This window comes from Ambystoma mexicanum, chromosome 1p (assembly GCF_040938575.1).
Source record: "Ambystoma mexicanum isolate Mex_15411 chromosome 1p, UKY_AmexF1_1, whole genome shotgun sequence".
Classification (NCBI taxonomy): Eukaryota; Metazoa; Chordata; class Amphibia; order Caudata; family Ambystomatidae; genus Ambystoma; species Ambystoma mexicanum.
This window is the reverse complement of record NC_090921.1, coordinates 410,231,544-410,253,315: the sequence shown is the minus strand read 5'-3', so window position 1 is coordinate 410,253,315 and position 21,772 is coordinate 410,231,544. Positions and strand designations below refer to the sequence as shown.

Here is a 21,772-nt window from a genome sequence, read left to right as displayed (position 1 = left end):
AACGGAATCTGGAACCATGGTTTAGTATTGTTGGATAGTCCTGGCATGCGTACAAAAGATGTCCTAAGCACAGTTAATTGCTCTGCCTTTGTGGTTAAATTAAACGGGCACCAAGACTAAAAGAAAAGCCATTCACATAAACGGCACATATCTCACAAATATTACATCAGTAAGCGCCCAATCTATACAAGTCTTCCAACAACACATGAGCATGAATGTAAAGTTAGCCTGCACGCACATAGATGCATGAGTTGCCATATACTGATTAAAAAGCATGCAAAAATTAGTGGTGGTGGTTGTTCCTGGACAATGGTTCAGTTTTAATGTGCCTGTGCACCCGCCATTTCAGCCAAGCTACTGATGCTGTGGTTTTGGTTTCTTAGGGTGGTAGAGTTTGCTGGAAATTAAAGTTACTCACTGTAGTGACTAGAGTAATCATAGTCCATAGTTGCCTTTCCTCCATCCTTCTGGGCATCCCCCAACATGCAGACGGTATCAGAACATTTGCCAGCGAAGAATTGAACTTCCCCTTTGAATTTTGTATAGCGTGCAGGGGCGTGGCCTTGGGGAAACCCCCAGCAGAGGGGTCGATGCACACGTGCTATGGCACTCATTTTCTTCGTCACAATTACCACCACGACAGTAAAATGTGTGAAAAGCACGAGACAAATGAACAAGTTACTTACCAACTGGTAACGTTCTTTCGATTGGATGTTCCTCCAACGTATTCCTCATCTTAGATGTATTCCATCCAGCTTTGCTGCTCTTTGGAAATTTTTTCGGCAGAGGGCGCCGTGGTCGTCGAGTCAATGGTCCCTCGAAGGCCTCCGTCGAGGGTGACATCATCGGGTGTATAAGTAGCATGTGCGGCGCCCGTTGGCCTCAGTTCTGTTTTTCCCCTTTTTATCTTTGATCTTGTACTGTGTAGATTGTGTCGGCAGACAGGTATGAGCCTTGCGAGATTTGAGATGGCAAAAACCCGGAAAAATCTACAGAGGGGTAGGCTGGGAGGGCGATGAGGAATACGTTGGAGGAACATCCAATCGAAATAACGTTACCAGTTGGTAAGTAACTTCTTGTGTTGTGTTTTCGAGTGGATTGTGTCCTCCAACATATTCCTCATCTTAGATAGACTCCCAAAGCAGTGTGGACAATTCCTCTGGAGGACGGGGTAGATTTTTCGATACTCTTAGATGGCTGAGTATAGTACTGCTTTTCCAAAAGTTAGCTCCCTAGACTGGGAAGCATCCAGGTTATAGAATTTTGATAAGGTGTGTAGGGAAGACCAAGTTTCTGCTTCGCAAATGGATCTTATTGGAACACCTCTTTGAAGGGCCGTGGAGGAGGTAATGCCTCTGGTGGAATGAGCCCTTAACCCTTCCGGAGGGTCTTTTTGAGCTAGTCTGTAGCATTCTGAAATGCAAAGCACAAACCAGCGTGAAATTGTCTGTTTTGTCACCGATTGACCCAGTTTCCTTCCTGTGTAACCTGTAAACAGCTGGTTGTCCACTCTAAGTCTGGCAAGTCTAGAGATGTAAAAGCTTAAAGCTCTTTTCGGATCCAACCTGTGTAATCTTTCCTCCTCCTTCGAAGGATGGGTGGAGGATAGAATGCGGGTAAGAATTTTCTGATTTAAATGAAAATCAGATATTACTTTCGGTAGAAATTATGGTTTTACCCTCAACACAACTCTGTCCTTATGGAACACAGTATAGGGTGGCCCAGAAGACAGTGCCTGCAATTCGCTCACTCTTCTTGCTGATGTTAGAGCAACCAAGAAGGCGGTTTTCCACGTTAGTAATCTTAAAGGACACGTGTGCATAGGCTCAAAAGGAGCACACATTAAGAATTTTAGGACTAAATTTAGATCCCAGATCGGTACTTGAAATGGGTGAGGAGGAAACACATTAGTGAGTCCTTTTAAGAATTGTATTATCAAAGGAATATTGAAGTAGGAGCATTCTTCCGACGAGCGCTTGAAAATGGAAAGCGCCGCAAGGTAACCTTTTATTGTTCCGATATTCAGACCTCTATGTGCCAGGGTCAGAAGGAATGATAATACTTCCGGATCAGAACATAGAAAAGGATCGACATTCTTTTCTCCGCACCAGTTGCAAAACTTTTTCCAACGGCAACGGTATAGAGACTTTGTTGCTGGCCTTCTTGCCGAAAGCAACACCTCCATAACATCTGGAAGGTTCCAATCCCTGTATCTCAGCCTTTCAGATACCAAGAATGAAGGTTGAGCGTTTGAACCTCTGGATGGAGAACCTGACCCTCCATTTGAGAGAGAAGGTTCTCTCTCTTAGGAAGACGTACTGGAGGACAGATGGACATGTCTAGAAGGTCAGGGTACCACGTTCTCCTGGCCCAATCCGGGGCAATTAGGATCATGCGGCTCTGAAACCTTCTGAGCCTCCTGATGACCTGAGGAATGACGGGAATGGCAGGGAACGCGTACCATAGTGGGAAATTCCACTCCACCACAAATGCGTCTCCCAGGGCTCCTCTCGGGGGAAATTCCTTCGAGCAATACCCTTCGCATTTTCGGTTGATTTCGGTTGCAAACAGGTCTACTTGAGGGGTTCCCCAAAGGGTGAAGATCTCTTGAATGACTTCCTGAGCCAGTGCCCATTCGTGGGATACCGTGCTCTGCCTGCTCCGAGCATCTGCCGTGATATTCTCTTCCCCAGCTAGATGAATTGCCGTTAGAGATTCCTTCCTGAATCGCCCAATACCAGAGCTGCATTGCCTCTCTGCACAGGGGTAGTGACCCCACACCACCTCTTGATTAGTTAGTGCATGGCCACTGTGTTGTCCGTCATTATCAGGACATTCTTTCCCCCGACAGATGGCAGGAAGGCCTTCAGCGCTAGTCTGATTGCCCTCAGCTCTAAAAGGTTGAAATGTAGTTTGGACTCCGATGGAGACCAACGACCGTTGATTGTCAAATCGTTGGCATGAGCTCCCCACCCCAGGAGTGAGGCATCCGTCACTGCTGTGATCTCCGGCCATGGTTGCCAAAAAGGTTCTCCTTTTAGGATGTTCTCAGTACAGGTCCACCATAGAAGGTCTTGTCTGACCTTGTTCGGAATCTGAAGAAGATCCATCATTTGACCCGAGAACTGGGACCACTGAGTCTTTAGGGCCCATTGAAGGGATCTCATCCTCAAGCGTGCCTCTGACACCAGAAAGATGCAGGATGCCATGAGGCCGAGCAACCTTAAAAAGTCGTAAGCCTGGAGATTTTGGGCATTTTGGCATTTGAAAACCATCTGTAAAATGTCTTGTGCCCTCGACTTGGGAGGCAAGCTCTTTCCCAAGGACGTGTCTAATACAGCTCCTATGTACTGAAGCTGTTGGGAAGGTGTCATCGGTGACTTCTTGTGGCAGGTGACTTTCAGATGATCCAGTGCTTGCTCGGCAGAGCGTGCTCCGATCAACCAATCGTCCATGTAGGGGTAGACATGAATCCCCCTCTCCTGAGGTGTGCTGCCACCACTACCATTAACTTGGTAAAGACCCTCGGGGCGGAGGTAAACCCGAAAGGCAGGACTCGAAACTGATAATGTGAGTCGCCAATTACGAACCTCAGGTATTTTCTGTGTTTGAGATGAATCGGCACATGAAAATAAGCATCCTGGAGGTCCAATGACACCAACCAGTCCTGAAGTTGAAGGGCCTGAAGGATCTGAGAAAGGGTAACCATCTTGAACTTGTCCTTCCTGAGGAACTTGTTCAAGTTTCTTAAGTCCAGGATGGGTCTCAGTCCTCCGTCCTTTTTGGGGATCAAAAAATATGGGGAGTACCATTCCTTGTTCCTCTCCGCTGCAGGTACTGGTTCTATAGCACCTTTCTCCAGCAGGGTTAAAACTTCCTGCTGTAGGAGCGGGTTTGAAGACTTCAACGGGTGTCTCCCTGGTGGATTGCTTTGAGGTTGGATTAGAAAAGGAAGGCAGTAACCTTGGGCTATTATTTCGCGAGCCCAAACATCTGAAGTAATGGTTCGCCATTCTTGCAGATGCTGCGACAGCCTGCCCCCTACAGGTGTTTTGTGGTGCAAGTCCTCAAAGCGGTTTTGTGGCGGATGTTGCAGCCGCTGATGGTAGAGAGGCTGCAGCTGGAGCTGGTTTAGCCCGTTTTCCTCGTCCACCACAAGTGGCCTTTGTCTGGCCCCTTTGACTGGCCATTCCTCTCGCCTTTCCATATGAGGTGTAGTAACGATAGGATCGTCCCCTCCATGACTGTCCTTGCGCACGAAAAGGCTGAGGTTGCCTAATAGCAGCTCCTAAAGATTTGACAGCTGCTTTTGAGGTCTGCAACCTCTCAAGGCTCTCGTCAGCCTTGTTGCCAAAAAGGTGAGACCCGTCAAAAGGCATGTTCAGAAGGCGGTTCTGTACGTCCGGTGCGAAACCCGACTTCCGTAACCACGCAAATCTGTGCATTACCCTGCTAGTGCCCATGGACCTGCTTACACTATCTGCAGTGTCCAATCCAGATTGAAGGGATTCCTAAATGGCTTCCTTTCCATCTCCAACGATGGCTAGGAACCCTTCCCTTTCTTCCCCTTCTGGTATGTGCTCCGCCGCCATTGCAATGCACTCCCAAAGAGTGTACAAAAATTTTGCCAAGGCACATGTGGAGTTGGCAGATTTTAATGCCATGCTCCCGGCAAAAATATCTTCCGTGCCCAACCATCCACACGCTTATCGTCCCCGTTTGGAGGGATAGACGGGTATGCAAGTTTGTTAGAAGCTGTGGCTGCCTGTATAACCAGACTCTCGGGAGTTGGGTGTTTGGACAGATAGCCGGGGTCGCTACTGGCCGGGGGGTATTTTGAGGTGAGGGAGTTTCCCAATTCTTGGCTACCCTATTTTGCAGGGCTACATGAAAGGGTAGTACTGAGTCTTCGGTGGGACCATGGTCCAACATATCTGTTAAATCATCCTGGATGAATTGGGCTGATGGTTTAGCCCATCCTAAGTAATCTACTACCTTTGTCATTAATTGACAGTATGATGGACTGGCATGCTCTCCTGGTTCTGGTCTGCCAAAGTCGTTTTCAGGAGATGTATCAATGCCACTTGCATTGTGTAATGATTCCACCAAGTCCCTCATTCTGCTTTCTTCTGAAATCAAACATTCTGGGACATTTGGGGTGCCATATTCCAGCCCAAAAGGTACATTCTCCTCAACAGATCTCGTCAGGAATTTGAAAAACTCCTTTCTGGGGAGAGGCTTGAAAACCTTCTCTGGGAGAGGAGGAGGAAGAGGTCTAGTACCTGGCTCTGAGGACAATACACGTTTTGTAACCATATCCTTCTCTTTCTGGCTTCCCTAGCTTGGCTGGAGCCTTTGGCGCAGAGGGTTTCGGCATCGACGACACCGTGGTCGTCGACAGGGTCTGCTTCGAGGGCGTCGAGGCGACCTTCGAAGATTTTCCCTTCGAGGTATGATGGGTCTCGGACAGCGTCGATGACCTCGAACGGTCGACTCGACCTATTCTCACTCGATGTCCTGGAAGGTTCCCTATCCTTCCTTTTTCGATCACCCGGGCTCGAGGGCGCGCGAGTGTCGGAGCGATGACGCTCTCGGCCAGCTTCCGAAGAAGGCGCGGACCGAGGCTTCGCTTTTTCAACCACCTCCATCATTTTGACCCTGAATGCTTCCCACTCTTCGGTAGACGAATGTTTCGTGGGGCATTTCAACTTTTTTGGGAGACTCTTCTGACGACTAGGTGGAGGGAGACCTGTGGCATCGTTTCTTCGATCTTTTTGACGAAGACGAGCGATGGGAATCGCTACGGGACTTTGATCGAACCCTTTCGCGTCGAGGGGAATTCTCCTCACGGAATCTCGACTCGACGCTAGAGGTTTTTCGATCGGTTTTTCGACCTACCTGTAGCTTTCCTCTCCTCTCTCGCAAGGCCTTTCCCGTCATCGTCTGACACTTCGTAAAGGCCTCCATGTCGTGGCCTTCTCCGAGGCACCACAAACACTCTCGATGCGGGTCCGCGATCGTTATTTTTGCGCCGCACGATTTGCACTTTTTGAATCCTGATTTTGGGGTCGTGGTCGGCATCGATGATGAGGACATATTTCGTTATTATATATCTTCTCACAGAACTCGAGGCGCGCCGAATGTCCGAAGCAACGTATACTGCGGAAAAACGGAACTGAGGCCAAAGGGCGCCGCGCGTGCTACTCATACACCCGATGACATCACCCTCGACGGTGGCCTTCGAGGGACCATCGACTCGACATCGACGCACGGCGCCCTCTGCTGAAAAAAATTCCGAAGAGCAGGAAAGCTGGATGGAATACATCTAAGATGAGGAATACATTGGAGGACACAATCCACTCGAAATATACAGCTTTAGACAGTTTTATTGCTTGAGCTTGGGAGCGAAGATAAGAGCATGATGGTTTGGATTTGTTTTTGCTGGGCTGACTACACATAAATGTGTTTTGTTTCGTTTACAGGTCTAGTACGGTTGTAGCTTCTCCTTTGTTATGCAAGTAGAGAATCGTCTCTTTTCAACATTGTACATTATAAAGGGGGGGGGATTGTCAGTGGGGTGTGTAGGACTGGGGCTCGAGTGTTGGCAGTGTGGGAGGGAGTGGGGGCTCTTGCCTATACGGAACAGAGCTCCGGCAAGACACTTTTTTATGGAGCGCAGCTCCATCTTGTTCCAGCTCAATTCCTCCTCTGTGCATGGGAAGGTATTTCAGTGGGCTGGGACAAATAGCAGGGTCAGGCCACAAAATGCCCCCATGCTAGCAGAACATTGCTGTGCCTGAAAGGGCAATTTGGAGGGTTGTGTCACCCTTTTGCCAACCCCATGTAGCAACCATGGCAAACAGGCCAACTGGATAAGTATGTTCTGGGTGATGGGGGTTTCCATATGCCCATCGCCCTCTTCCACACTTCCCATCAGTTTACAGTTTACCGTTCCTTGGTGGCAGATCAATGGTATGTACCATTTATGTGGCCCAAGGAAGGGAACAGTTTGCAGATAGCAGCATGAAAGTTAGGATGAGTTTGCTCTGGGCTCACCACAGATACTACTTTTATTTTGTTTATTTACAGTTGGGGCAGCTTTCGCTGGCTTATGCAAGTAATATGAAGTGTCCTTTCGTTATTATACATTATAATTGGGGGGCAGATTGTCAGTGCTGTGGGTGGGACTGTGGCTGGAGTATCAGAGGTGTGGGTGGGAATGGGTGGTGCAGTGGTCATTGAAGAATGATGTTGATGCTGGGAACATAACAATGACCACCACTTTGCCAAACATGTTTGTGCTAGTAATGCAGACGTTAGTTTCTTCTATGCATGCAATGCACACTTGGTACGGAGCGCCTTCCTTTTATTAGAATGGTCACCATTTGGGTCGACCGTCTCCAAGTCCAGCAGCGGTCTCAGGGAGCCTTGGCAGGGTCCCTATCCCTCCCGAGAGGCAGAATCTATAACGCGGCATGGCCAGAAATCCAGGATGGCCACGGGTGCTGCCCCGACCTTGGGCGCCTGTTTCCCATGTGGGTCGACCATCCCAAAGTCCAGCGGTGCTCCCAAGGAGCCCAGGCAGAGTCCCTATTCCTACACTATCCTTCAAAAGGTCTGCCTGTGCTCTTTCATAAAATGTATGCTTGCCATTCTTCACCACATTAGTTTTCCTTATTTTCAAATGCCAAGTACGTCTGTTTAGGCAGTCAGCATAAAAATCATGTGTCCCATGGCTTGGTTTTTGGCTTGTGGTATTGCTTGTTTTGTGAAACATTACAACAAATGTGTGCTTTACTAACTAGAAGAGTCGGGGAATGTAGCTGTGCATTGGCTTTTCTCAATATTAACAGAAGCCATTACCTTACAAGTCAAAATATGTCCAGCACATACTTTATTTTTCTGTGCCTTTTCCAATTTTTCCCTAAACTATGGGAATTTTAGGTACATAGTCGTTGCCTGACCTGCGCAAATGACGCCTTCCTGAACTTGGAATTTTGTCTACTTTTCAGAAATGTATGCCTCTGTGTTCCCATTGAGCTTTCCTACCCTCCTCTTCTCTCTGTCCAAGGGTGCCCTATAAAAAAAAAAAGAAATAAAAAGGGAAAAAAATAGCCTACCTCTCACAAAACTGATGGTAACCTTATGAAAAATGTTTTTTTTAACCTGTTCTTGACTACTTGGAAAATGGGGCATTCAGAACGGCAAACCATTTGTTGCTAGATCATACAAGAAAAATACCACAGGCTTCTTTGTACATCATTTTATTGGCATTTTCTGAAAACACACATTTGGTCACTTTTTTGTTATTTTCTCACACCCCCCTAAAGCAAAATAGGAATCCTCGGTGGTGGTATGACCGCCTACATGTGGTTAGAAAAGGGGTGCAAATTTGGCCGAGCCATCACTTGTAAATTATTTTTAAAAAAATACAAGGGATGGAAGCCCACATACCAAAATGTCCAAAAAAGGGATCAGCACTAGGAGGAAAAACCCTCAGCAGTTATGGGGTTAATCAACACACTAGTTTCTGCCGTGAACTATTTACACGGCTAATGTTATTAACAGAACCATAAAAAAATGTGTAAAAGGAAGAGGCATGGTAAGGCTACAATACCTCTTCAGCACAACAGGAACTGCAGTAGCAGGGTTTTTCTTAAGGCTCTCTATGATCTCTGGCGCTTTGTCACCGTAGATTCGATAAATGGCTCTGCGTTGGATCACTTCTGAAGTCCCACCCAAGCACTCGTCCAACCGAAATTTCTCTTGATCCTCAGGAGACAAGCGCAAGATCTTCTTTTGCACGCTCTCTAGTACACGAATGGTTGCTAAGTTGGTCTCCAAAACTACATCAAGCTGTTAAATCGGGAAAGAGGAGGCAAACATTAAAATCTATTACCATAGTAGGTCACCGCTGTCTGTCAACAGTTTCTGGCGTGAATTATTTTACACAGTTAATGGTATTAACATAACTTTTTGGGAAGTCTGATCGAGTAGCATGAATAGAAGCCTCCCATCACATGCTCTGGAACTGCTGTCGGCTACATAGCCATTCAAAGGAGGCAGACGCCAGTTTCCGTGCTTTTACAGCAAGGAGCAGTGTAGCAATGGTATGTGCATGAAGGTATGGCTAGATGGGAAATGGGAAATAGTGAGAGCTACAGATGAGGTTCCTGAACTGTTAATAAACGTTATTTATTATGCTTTATAATGTCACTAAACGCCTTTGAGCTGTGGCGTGAGCCACCTGATATTTCTGCACATCTTGAAAGGGTTCCCAAGATCTTTCCCAAGTAAGCTCTCATCCAAGGCATCACACTAAGGGATCTACATTGTGGAATATGCCCACTGTGAGACCTTAAACCCCCCCCGCACCCACGTCGCCCAAGGAGGTGTGCCCAAAAGGTACACTGTTTTCCAGGGCAATTAATGCCCAGTTACCTCTGCACATTCAAAGAATATGGTAGCGGCGAGAAACCATTGCAAGCGCCCATGCAATTGCCAGGCATTTTTTTCATCAGGCAGCACACCTGCTTTAACCAGACTCTTCCAGTGGTAGCTGAGCAGTAAAGGCTCCACTCTTAAAAGAAGAGAAGAATGCCAGTAAGCAAACATTTGATACCCATACGGACACAAATGAATGTCTATAGAATTTACTGCAGTGATTATAATCTTAATCAAATATTATGAAATAAGTATTCTACAATTACAGGTCAGTACAATATTCTGAAATAGAGCAATAATAACAGTGAGGTGGACCTCAAACAAGTAATCAATAGTTCTTCGCTGGGATGCAAGAAGCTTCAGTACTTTAGAAGAGTTTTGAAATGTTTTCCATGTTTGGCCACAACAATCTACTGGACAAATATAGGCAGCACCTAGTCATGAGACAACTGTCAAACCTAAGTTAGTGAGTGAGCTGTAACTTTGGCAATCTTCGGGCAGGAGATGAGGGTCTACACCAAAGGAGATCTAAGATAACATTCAAATAAAAAGGCACATGGGAAGGATAAAGGGGAGAGCCCCAGGCACAGAAAAGGGGGACCAGCGAATGATTAGGTGTCAGAAGATCTCAATTGGAGAAAAGGTTTTTGGCTTCTGACCTCCACTGCCCTTGCCTACGTTCATAGTTCCAGTTCATATATTTCATATAGTGCTGGATGGCCCAAGTCTCTGCTCCTCCTTTAATCGTATGTGTTTCACAGTTCTTCTCCCTTTGGAGGGACTTTTTGTCTTTCTCTTCCCCCATTCTGGAGTTCTCAGTGTCTTCTTCCTACTTCCCACTCTGGAGTCCACTCCTTTTCATTCCACACTCCGGGGTTCTTACTTCCTTTCCTTATTTCCCACCCCACCCCAGGACTGGTCTTTATCTCAATCACCTTTCTGCCACCTCCCATTCCTCTGGACTATCAGCTCTCCCTGGGAGGGGTGTGTAGTTTGCCCGGCGCTCCTCTTGTCGCAGATCCGTTTATGTGACTCATCAACTAAAATATGCATCGGCCGGCGCATTCTCCTCATTCACGCTTGCCAGGTGCTCCTCCTTGGGGCTAGGCTTTGGGCCTCCACCCACGCTGAGGTGATCAGTTCTCTCTCTCGGGCTGTCGCACTGCCCTGTCTGGTTACTTGTCTGCGGGGCCTCGTCGCACTTCCCCAGTGCAGGCTTCCGTGCAGTATGCCGCATCTGGTGTTCTCCCTCTCCTACCGGCCAACCCTCCTGTGCGCGCTGCAGCGCAATTAAACTCTGCAGTCTTTGTGGATAATCGTTCATGATTGGTTCCTCACACGAAATGCCACCAGGAGGATGTCCTTTCACCGTTCTGCTGTTTTCCGTGAGGTGGCCAGAGTAAAGGTTGGGGTAGAGGCCAAGCCAGCCTTTATTAAAGGGTTTATAGAGCTCTCATATGCCTTAGCTCCTACATACCACATTAAAAGGTGCTTGGGTCTGGGCGTTGGGAGGAATGGTGACTTAAGTCCCTCTCTGGGGTTTTCTTGTCCCCAAAGGGGGAAGTCACCTGAAGAGGGATCCCGCTTACCCTGCCCTCCTAAGAGGTATTAAATGTAGCAGGCTCACCTTCCTAGTCCCAAAGGGGGAGGCTCCCCCTTGGGACGGGGTAACTATATCCTTGAAATCATCACAGAAGGTAGCAGAGAGGCAAAACTTAAACATAGGAGGGAATGCGAGTTGTTTGGGCTACAACGAACCCACACAGACTACCACCAATAATTCAGTTAGACAGGCAAGTACAAAAATAAACAATGATTTATTAGGCCGTAAAATACTAAGACGAATCCAGGGTATTTTCCCTCTCCTCCCCCTCAGCCACAGGGGGACCCAAACCTTTGGGGCTAAAGAGGTGATCCTGCTAAGCTTCACACCCCCTATGGGACAAGGCAAGCTGGATTCCACTGGGGGTGACCCTACCCCGCCCATAGAGGACAGGCGGCAAATAAGAAGGGACAGCAGTTATCCTGTAAAGATGCAGTATACTCTGACCGGCGTACCTGCAGATCTCTGGGCTTCCGGCCAGACGCAGCAGGGTTGAATGCAGACCGGTGTGTCAGCCGGTCTCTACAGCTAAGGTGACGGCACCGTGGGCAATGGTCCTGGCAGCGACACTTGTGGGCTGACAGACGTCAGGACTTTGAACTGTGAGGTGCCAGACACCGGCCCAAACGGGATGGGGCACCACAGGAGCACTGAGTCAGACATGCATTACTTACCGTAATAGCATTTCTGATGATTGTATCTGCTTAGATTCACATGCTGTGCATACAGTCCGACATCCAGTGGTAACCGAAGAGTATTGCATTTTGTCTTTCGGGGACCAAAAGGGGACGTCGGCATAGGCGTGTCTGTAACACTATCCCTATCGTGATGTGTAGTGTACCCAAAATCTCTCACGCGCCGAGGTCCCTCCAATTGTATTTTTTCCATCATGAGGGAGCCCAAGGATATAGTGAGTGAGTACATGAAGAAGAGAGAAGTAGTAAGACGTCTATGTTCCTTATACCCTGAGCGGGGAGTCAGGCCGGGTGCATGTGAATCCAAGCAGGTACAATCATCAGAAATGCTATTACCGTAAGTAATGCATGTCTTCTGATGCTTGTTAATCTGCTTAGAATCACATGCTGTGCATAGACTAGCGACCAGTACCCGGAGTTGGAGCTGGGTTGCGAGAAGGAACTCTAGAGAAAAGATGTCTTAGTACTGCTTGTCCCACCTGAGAATCAGACCTAGAATGAGTGTCTAGGCAATAGTATTTTGTAAAGGTGTACACAGAACTCCAGTTTGTCGCTTTGCAAATGGACTCAAGAGAAACATTTGCAATGAATGCTATGGAAGCCCCAGTGCCGAGTAGAGTATGCTCTGGGCTTGAAGGGCAGTTCTCTCTTAGCAAGAGTCTATCACTGTGTGATGCATTTGACAATCCACCTTGAGCTGATTTAGAGACAGGATCCCCTTCTCTACCAGCTGCCACTGAAACGAAAAATTGGTTTGTTTACCTCAGTGGTTTAGTTCTTTCCAGGTAGAACATGACTGCCCTGCGCACATCCAGTGTGTGTAGGCTTTTTTCGGCCATGCTAGTGGGATTCTGGAAAAAGGTAGGTAGTTCAATCGATTGGTTCACATGGAACTTCGAGATGAATTTGGGCGCAATTCTGGGGTGCATGCGCAGAACAACCTTATCCTTGTGGACTGTAACAAAAAGGTCTAGAACAGAAAGTGCCTGTAGTTCGCTAACCCTTCTGATAGAAGTGATAGCCACTAGGAAGGCCGTTTTATAAGTCAGGCCTTTTAGACTTGCTTTAGGCATAGGCTCAAAGGGAGCTCCCATGAGCCTGTCAAAACCACATTTAGGTCCCACCCAGGAGCTGGGTGAGAAATGGGAGGATAAATCCTCTTAACCCTTTCCATAAAGGCTTAATCACCGGTATCTTCCACCACAACACCTTTTGTTGTGATGTGGTGTAGGCTGGCAGTGCAGCCAGATGAACCTTTAGGGAATTGAAGACTGATGGGTTAGGTATAGCACAATGTGTGTGGGTGAGCAATCGATGGGATGGACACCCTTGGAATTACACCAGATGACAAAACGTTTCCATTTGCTGGCATAGCAATAACATGTGTTCGGTTTCCTAGCTTCCCTGAGTATGTCCATGCACCTCTGAGGGAGCTGTAGGTGTCCAAACTCTATGACCTCAGGAGTCAAGCTGCTAAATTCAGAGTTTGTGGGCATGGGTGTAGGGTCTCGCCCCCTGTCCTGAGACAACATTTTGTATGGGCAGGGTAGTTTCACTGGTGGGGAGAGGGACATTTCCATCAGATGAGCGAACCAGGGTTGGCGGGCCCATATGGGGGCCACCAGTATCACGGTAACTGGTTCCTGGTGCATCTTGGTGAGAAGGGGAGTCGGGGGGGTGGGGGGGACGGGTAAGCTTAGACAAATTTCCTTGACCATGTTATCCAGAGACCGTTCCCCTTAGAGCGGTTCTGCGGGTACCTGGAGGCGTAATCTGGGCATTGTGCCTTTTACATAGTTGAAAACAGGTCATTCTCTGGGGAGCCCCAGTCTGCAAAGACGTTGGAAACAATGTCTTCGTGCAGACATTTGTATTCTGGCAGAGGAAAGTCTCTGCTGAGCACGTCTGCCAGATGGAGTTCCCCTGGAACATGCTGGAACAACTACCAGATCTTCCCATTGTCCGCTGGCCTGACACCATTGGCTGTTGAGCCACTCTTACATGGGACACATGCGCAGCCGCGCGTGGGGAACCAGGTATATGCACAACACCATAATTCCTAGCAAACGCATGGCTTTGCACACCGTCACCTCTCGACTGGCTACATATTGAGGGATCTGGAAAAGCATGTTCGGAACTCTCTCGAAGGGGAAGATGAGGCAGTCTTCCGTCTGAATTAGAGCTCCCAGAAATTGTTTTGTTTGACTGGGGACTAGAGTGGATTTCTTCTCATTGATCAAGAAACCCAGATTGAAGAGATGATCTACTGTTTTTTGGTAGTTCGAAAAACATGTGTTGTACAAATCCCCTGTGATGAGCCAGTCGTCGAGGTAAGGGTAAACTGGGACGGATAGTCTGCGCAGGTGTGCTGCAGCCACCGTCATGACCTTGGTAAACCACCCTTGGCACCGAAGTGATGCCGAAGGGGAGTACCTTGAATTGGTAATGCCTGTCCTCTACCATGAACTTTGGATATTTCCTGTGCCCTGGCAACATTGAAATATGAAAGTATGCATCTTTTATGTCCAATGTTGCCATGTACCCTTGTTTCAACAGTGGGAGAACCTCCTTTAGTGTTACCATGCGAAACATCTGAGGTTTTATGAACTTGTTCGCTGGGCACAGGTCTAGAACAGGGCGCATGGTGAGGTCCTTTTTGGGTACAAGGAAGTACACTGAATAAATACCCTTGTTTACCTGAAGAATAGGGACGGCTTCTATGGCGTCCTTTCCCAGCAACGCTTCCACTTCTCGATTCAGGATTTCCAGATGGTCCAATGAAAGGGGCCGTGAGCGTGGTGGTCTGAATTGTGGAGGTCGGGTGAAATCCACGCAGTACCCGTGGGTGACCGTCTTTATGACCCACTGGTCTGAAGTTATCCCCTCCCATGCCATGAGGAAAGATGTTAATCGCCCCCCGACCGGGGAAACATGGGAGGGGACCTGGAACTGATGGTCATTTCTTACCAGAGGCTGCGGCTCCTTTCGGACTGGGGCCTCTACCTCTGCCTTAGCCGCGTCGCTGCCCTCTTGAAGGGTAGTATGCGGGGCTTCCTGAAGTTTGTCCTGTATTAAAAAACTCCCCGTGCCATAGTTACTTTGATTTGCACGGGACTGCCCTCGAAAGGACCAGTGGGAGCTATTACCTCTCTGGGGGGAAGGTCTTTGTGTGATCTGTTGCAGAGACTTAAGAGTCTCATGCTCTTTTTTGACTGTTTCCAATGCCTCATCAACCGCTTTCCCGAAGATTACTTTCTTCAATAGGCTTATTGATGAGTGAGGCCTGAGTTTCGGGTTTAAACGATGGAGGTACGAAGCCAAGTGGTTTTCGTGAGAATCGGGGCTCCCCTGGTATATCAAAGGATTTTTCTGCGGCTTGCCCCATGATTTTCGGCGGAACCGAGATAAGTCCCACCGCCGCAGTAATTCTCTTGATGCTGTCCTCGATAACCGCCGAATCGGTGTGAGATAAAGTTTCCGATGGTCTATTGGTAGGTGTATTGTCTTTCGAGGCCTAGCGGTCGGTTTTTCGACTAGAGGCCTAGTCGTGATTTTTGGGCTTACTGTGGCCTTCGGGACCGCCGTAGCGTTGGATTTCCGCGCTTCAACGTGTGAAGCTTTTGGATTAGCGCCCTTACTTGTTCTTGATTGCCTGTTCGCAAGACGCTGCTGCGGATGCGGGGAAGGCTTTGGATCTGCACGATCCGAGGAAACCGCTGAAATTTTCGATGCCCCTGCTGGCGCTTTCGCCTTTTTCGACAAGGACGTCGAAATAGGCATAGGGGTTGTGTGCTTAGTGAGATGCGTTTGTATGCCCCTGTCGCCGGGTGTTGTCCTTGATCCGTGACCAGAGTCAGGCCTTAAAGGATCGGGGACGGGCGTGGCGGACCTAGAAGTGTCCGCTTCAAGGTCTATCACATCTGCAACAGATGTTTGGTCATCTGAAGTGCCCCCGTCACTCTCAGCGGGTGTGGCGGTTCTACCCGTGACATACTGTATGCGGCCCACCGCTTTACATGGCACTCCTTAAGGGTCTTAGGCCGAAGTGTGCAGGCCGCACACTGCTTTTCGTCGTGATCTAAGGGGAGACAGGCGTTACACGTCCTGTGTTTGTCCTTGCAAGGATATATGACCCTAGACTTAGGGCAGAACCTAAAAGGAGTCCTTTCCATAGCAAAAGGGGAAGATGACTAGTCCAAAATGGCAAAGAGGGGGAAAGAGGAAAGACATACCAAAAATATGGCCACCCCGACCCCACTCTCCCTACTGTAAAGGTCAGCCAGAAGGCCCGACCACATGAAAAATCCGGCCCCTGGATTTTAGGTGCCAAAATCCACCGGCGTAGACGAATCCCCTGTAGTCTTCGTCGAAGATGTTCTTGTGACCAAAGTGACTTAACGGGGAATAACCGACAAGTCGGTATAAGATAAACAATGTCTCTTATGTAAGAGCTCTGCTATAGGGCGACCAGTTATCTGGGTGGAAAAAAACAATCTGAGGAACCTCAGTGTGTGAGGGATTTTGAGTACACTACACGTCACGATAGGGATAGTGTTATAGACACGCCTATGCCGACGTCCCCATTCGGTCCCCGAAAGACAAGATGCAATACTCTGCGGTTACCACTGGATGTCGGACTATATGCACAGCATGTGATTCTAAGCAGATTAACAAGCATCAGAAAAGATGGCCGCCTGTTAGGTAATTTCCATTTTTATGTGAAATCTCGTTCAGATGTGCGTCCACCAGCACTTGTTGCTGGACTACTGGATTTTTTTTTACCAGTTCTCCTGAGTGAGTGGAATCCTTTTGCGATTCTTTTATCCTATCCTAGGGACCCTTTAGCATTTCTTTTACACCCGTTTCTTTGAGTCACGTTTTTCTCCAAGTTTTGTGGCATCTGCCTTTGACTTTTGCAGCACAAAGCATGTTCTGGGAGCCCTTTGAGCTTCACTTTATTTTCTGTTATTTTCCTTGTTAGACCACATGTTCCCAATGGCTGGGGGATATTTAATATCCTTCCTATTATTTCTATCCAAGGAACAAAGGGACCAAACCTGGTTTGGCGCGCAGAGACAAACTCTAGAAGGACTTTTCCAAAAAGAAATGGCGAAACAAGAGACTGGGACCTGTTTAAACAAAGGGTGCTCAGACGCCATCTTGAAAAACATGGCTCCCGCGATTTAACGCTACCGGTGTTCGCGGTCGGGAAAAATCATGGTAGTTCGTTGTAAAACCACTGCCACCAGCCATTTCGAGAGGAAAAGGGTAGCATTTGACTGCTACATGAGTTTCTAGACACAGGGGATACTAGGTAACCCCTCCAGCACTCTATTGTAAGATAGGGTGTGCTGGGTCTAGGAATTCCAAAAGACTAGTAAAGTCAATTTCATTTTACTTTCTCTGGGAAACAGTAGTTTATCCCAGAGAAGGTATTTAAACCTTGGGAAAGCCCGAAAAGGTTTCCCTGTGCCACTGCACTGAGGGTGCTGGGTGACAAATGAAAAGATGATGCCTATGGAGTTGTCTAAAACTCCATAACCAAAGAAAACACAGACAGAAAACAAACAGAATTAAAAAGTTCAAAGTCCCAAGGTTTAGCAAAAGAGCTGGAGGGCTCGAAGGTGGGAGGAATTGGCACATTTATGAGAGTTCTCCCCAACACACCCCCACAACCGCATTTTCCTCCACAGTGTAGATCGATCGACCTGGTGGAATGCCGACCTAAAGTCGATAAAAGCGATATAAACTGAAGCCGAGGAAGGCTGTCTTGCTTGTGAAAACTCTGCTGTTCTTGGTCTTCTGCCGTACCTGCATGGAACCAGTTCTAACTGGGAGGCTGGCAGTCCTGAAAGGACAGCCACCACCCACAGTTTGAATGGTGCATGGGTGTTAATTGGTTGGGTTCCTGCATAAGAGGCATGGATCCTGAGACTGAAGGCACGGCGACCAATTGACCTGAAGAGTCGACGAGAAGGAAGAGGAGAGACACCCACAGCCACTTCCAGACGACTGGAGATGCCTTCTGTGTAATCGCTGCTGTCCGACCCCTTCTTCCAAGCATCGGGAGAGCCCCGAAAAAGACGACTCTCTCCCTTAGACTGGTTGTCTGGTAAGGTACTGTGAGACTCTTGGTAGAATTTACCTAGAGTTGCTTTGCTGCTCCAAGATCCCTGAACCTTTTACCCAACAAAATGTGTCACTTACTTGCTACTGAAGACTTCTTCTGGGACATTTAACTTTCTACAGCTTGTGCCTTACTTGTTTGACTCTCCAATCTGACCTTGAGACACTCATAACTAGATAGGGATGGACTACTAAAGCTTTAGGCATCTGTGAAATGTTCACAAAGTATTAACCTGCTTTATGTTTATTTACTTTTTTTTAATTTGTTACATGCCCAAACCCTTAGGTGTCACAATGTACGTTGCATGAGGCAGGCTTAACTGGTTACAGGATAAAAGTTCAGAAAAAATACAACATTTCAGCATTACAATATTACAGAATATAATTACAGTCAGAGGTTTGGAGTCTCATATCGGGTATAGCATAGGAGTTGAACGTCAGTGGTCAAGGCACATGGTTAGAATTTGTTAAAGAGCCAAGTTTTGACTACACTCAAAGCGTTGAAGGGAATGCTCATTTATGATAGATTCTGGAAGGGAGTTCCATATTTTGGGAGTGACAACTGAAAAGCCAACACCCCCCCTGCTCTGGCGTTCTTAAATCTAGGGACACAGAGAGGGGTGCTGGAGCCTGACCTGAGTGTTCTGGTAGTCTTTTTTAAAAACAGTGTTATTCAGATAAAGTGGGGCTACATTGAAGATATTATAGATCCTGATAGAAAGGAGAGGCCTGATTTGTTATCATTATGGCATCATTACTCCTTGCTATGGAATCATTCCATCATTGTATCCTGTTTAGTTATCCATTATACATTCTGAAGTAGCATCATTAGACTATGCACATTATTCTGCCACATATATGTAGCCATTTGCATTTGCTTATAGAATGACACACTGTCATATTTGAAGAGCCTTGTAGTGCCATTTAGAGACACACTGTTATACATTATAGATACATGTAGAGATATTTATGTATTATGTATGCATGAAGAGCATTACACTTAGAATATGCATGAAGTATGCATTATAGATAGCGCTTGGATTTGCGAGTGAAAGAGTAAATGCTAGAAAGAATGAGACCTATGGCATTATAAAGCCATTCCAATGAATGGAGACACAGAAGAGCCGTTTGGTTCTGTGAGAAGTTGTTATGGTACACTGTGAAAGAAAGGAATTTGCATGCGGGAGGAGAGAGGGATTTCATGACCGTGAATGGAGGAATAGATGGTAAAATGGTGTATTGCAGGCAGACAGAAGGCCATGCTAGTAGATATGATGACCAATGTCACATTGACAAAGAACACGACCAGAACACGGAGTGAAAGTACATGCAAACACAGGCATTGCTCATTTTTAGAAAAGCTGACAGAACAGAAAGAGGCATTTTAGCTTAGAGAACAAATGTAACCATAGGGATTTGTATACGTTGATTGCACACATATTCAGAGGGGAGGCTTTAGGAGTTTCTAGTTGTAGGAGATGTGGTTTTGGATGGAGCTGCTCTCTGAGAGATAGATCGAGAGACGTTTGAATGACTCTGAGATTGAGGGAGAGGTGTTTTTAGTGCAGCAGAATCTGATTGCTTTGGGAGTTCGGAAGCTTGGGGAAGCATTCTGACGAGAGGAGAGATCGATGAGTTTGGCAGAGGCTTGAGGCAGTTCGAGTGACCAGATCTTGAGAGAGGCAAGAGAGGAGAGACAGAGCTGGAACAGGGGAGTATTGATGAAACACATGCATGGGGGAATTAGAACAGACTCACACAGAGCTTTTGGTTTGGAGAAGGGGAAATCAGACAGGGATTGTCTGAGAGAGTGAAGAGTGAAGTATGGTGTGGAATGGAGAGGAATGCTGAATGCTGTCACTTGCCATATGTATATTGCATTAGACACGATAGATCCAGCTAATCTCAGGCTTGCATTAGAAGCCTATAAGGCTTATAGTTATTACACTGCATGGTAGATTTGCACCAAAAGTAAAAAGGTGCAAATTCGATATTTGCATTACATTATTGCTTGCATCATGCCTTGCTGTGCATGAATGACAATGCATTACTTACCGTAAAGGCATTTCTGATGGTTGTATCTGCTTAGATTCACATGCTGTGCGCATAGGTCCGACATCCAGTGGTCACTGCGGAGTATTGCATTTTGTTTTTCGTAGTCGAAAAGGGACGTCGACAAGGCGTGTCTGAAACACTATCCCTATAGTGACGTGCGTTGTACCCACAATCCCTCACGCGTCGAGGTCCCTCTGTTTGTATTTTTCTGCCCTGAGGGAGCCTTCTAGACGTGAGTGAGTACAGAAAAGAGAGATATAAAAGGAAGTCTATGTTCCTTCCATCCGAGCGGGGAGGAAGGGTGGGCGCATGTGAATCTAAGCAGATACAACCATCAGAAATGCCTTTACGGTAAGTAATGCATTGTCTTCTGATGTTTGTTAATCTGCTTAGAATCACATGCTGTGCATAGACTAGCGAGCAGTACCCGGAGGTGGCGGTGGGTTATGAGAAGGAACAGTAGAGAAAAGATGTCTTAATACTGCCTGTCCCACCTGGGAGTCAGATCTAGAGTGTGCATCTAGACAGTAGTGTTTTGTAAAGGTGTGCACAGAACTCCAGGTAGCCGCTTTGCAGATGGACTCAAGGGGAACATTTGCAATGAATGCTATGGACGCCCCCGTGCCTCGAGTGGCATGTGCTCTTGGCCTAAAGGGCAGTTCTCTCTTAGCAAGAGTATAGCAGAGAGTGATGCATTGAACAATCCATCCAGAAATAGTGGACTTTGAAACTGCATTCCCTTCTCTTCCTGCTGCCACCGAGACAAAGAACTGATTAGTCTTCCTCAGTGGTCTGGTTCTTTCCATGTAGAACATGACCGCTCTGCGGACATCTAGTGTGTGCAGAGTCCTTTCTCCCAAGTTGGAAGGATTTTGAAAGAACGCTGGTAGTTCTATAGACTGGTTTACATGGAATTTTGAGATGAATTTCGGAGCAAACCTTGGGTGAGTGCGTAGAACCACCTTATCTCTGTGAACTGTAACAAAGGGGTCTAGAACAGAAAGAGCCTGTAGTTCACTTACTCTCCTGATGGAGGTGATAGCTATTAGAAAAGCAGTCTTAAGAGTGAGGTCTTTAAGAGATGCTTTGTGCATGGGTTCAAATGGTGAGCCCATGAGTCTGGTAAGTACCACGTTAAGGTCCCATCGGGGAGCTGGGTCAGCTATCGGGGGGTGTATTCTCTTTACTCCCTCCATGAAGGCCTTTATAACAGGGATCTTCCACCACGACACTTTGAGTTGGGAAGTGGTGTATGCAGAAAGTGCCGCAAGGTGGACTTTTAATGGAATTGAACACTAGACCTGAATCCAATAAATGGGTCAGGTATAGAACAATATGTGTGGGAGAGCAGTCAATCGGGTTGATGCTCTTTCCTCTGCACCAGATGACAAATCTCTTCCATTTGCTAGAATAGCAGTGGCGAGTGTTAGGTTTTCTGGCTTCCCTGAGGATGTCCATGCATCTCTGCGGGAGCTGTAGATGTCCAAATTCTATGATCTCAGGAGCCAGGCTGCTAAGTTCATGTTCTGGGGGCATGGATGCAGAGTCCTGCCCTTGTCTTGTGACAGCATGTTGTACGGGCAGGGGAGTTTCACTGGGGGAGAGGGAGATAGAGACATCTCCATCAAGTGAGCGAACCATGGCTGTCGGGCCCACATTGGGGCCACCAGTATCATGGTCACTTGTTCCTGGTGCATCTTGTGCACCACCTTGTAGAGAAGGGGAGTCGGGGGAAAAGCGTAAACAAATTTCCCCGACCATTGAATCGACAGACCGTTCCCCTTGGATTGGTTCTGGGGGTACCTGGAGGCGTAACTTTGGCATTGTGAGTTTTCCAGGGTTGCGAACA

The 21,772-nt window shown here is 47.3% G+C and overlaps 1 protein-coding gene across 2 annotated transcripts in view; it reads right to left on the bottom strand.

Annotated features, from left to right (window-relative positions):
* The window catches only part of SIN3B (SIN3 transcription regulator family member B), a 1,409,802-nt gene that overhangs the window by 620,775 nt on the left and 767,255 nt on the right, over positions 1-21,772 (bottom strand). For both annotated transcript variants that reach the window (XM_069649207.1, XM_069649206.1), the window contains one exon: positions 8,618-8,856. In XM_069649207.1, coding sequence (XP_069505308.1) covers positions 8,618-8,856 — 239 coding nt within the window. The remainder of the gene's footprint in view (positions 1-8,617; positions 8,857-21,772) is intronic.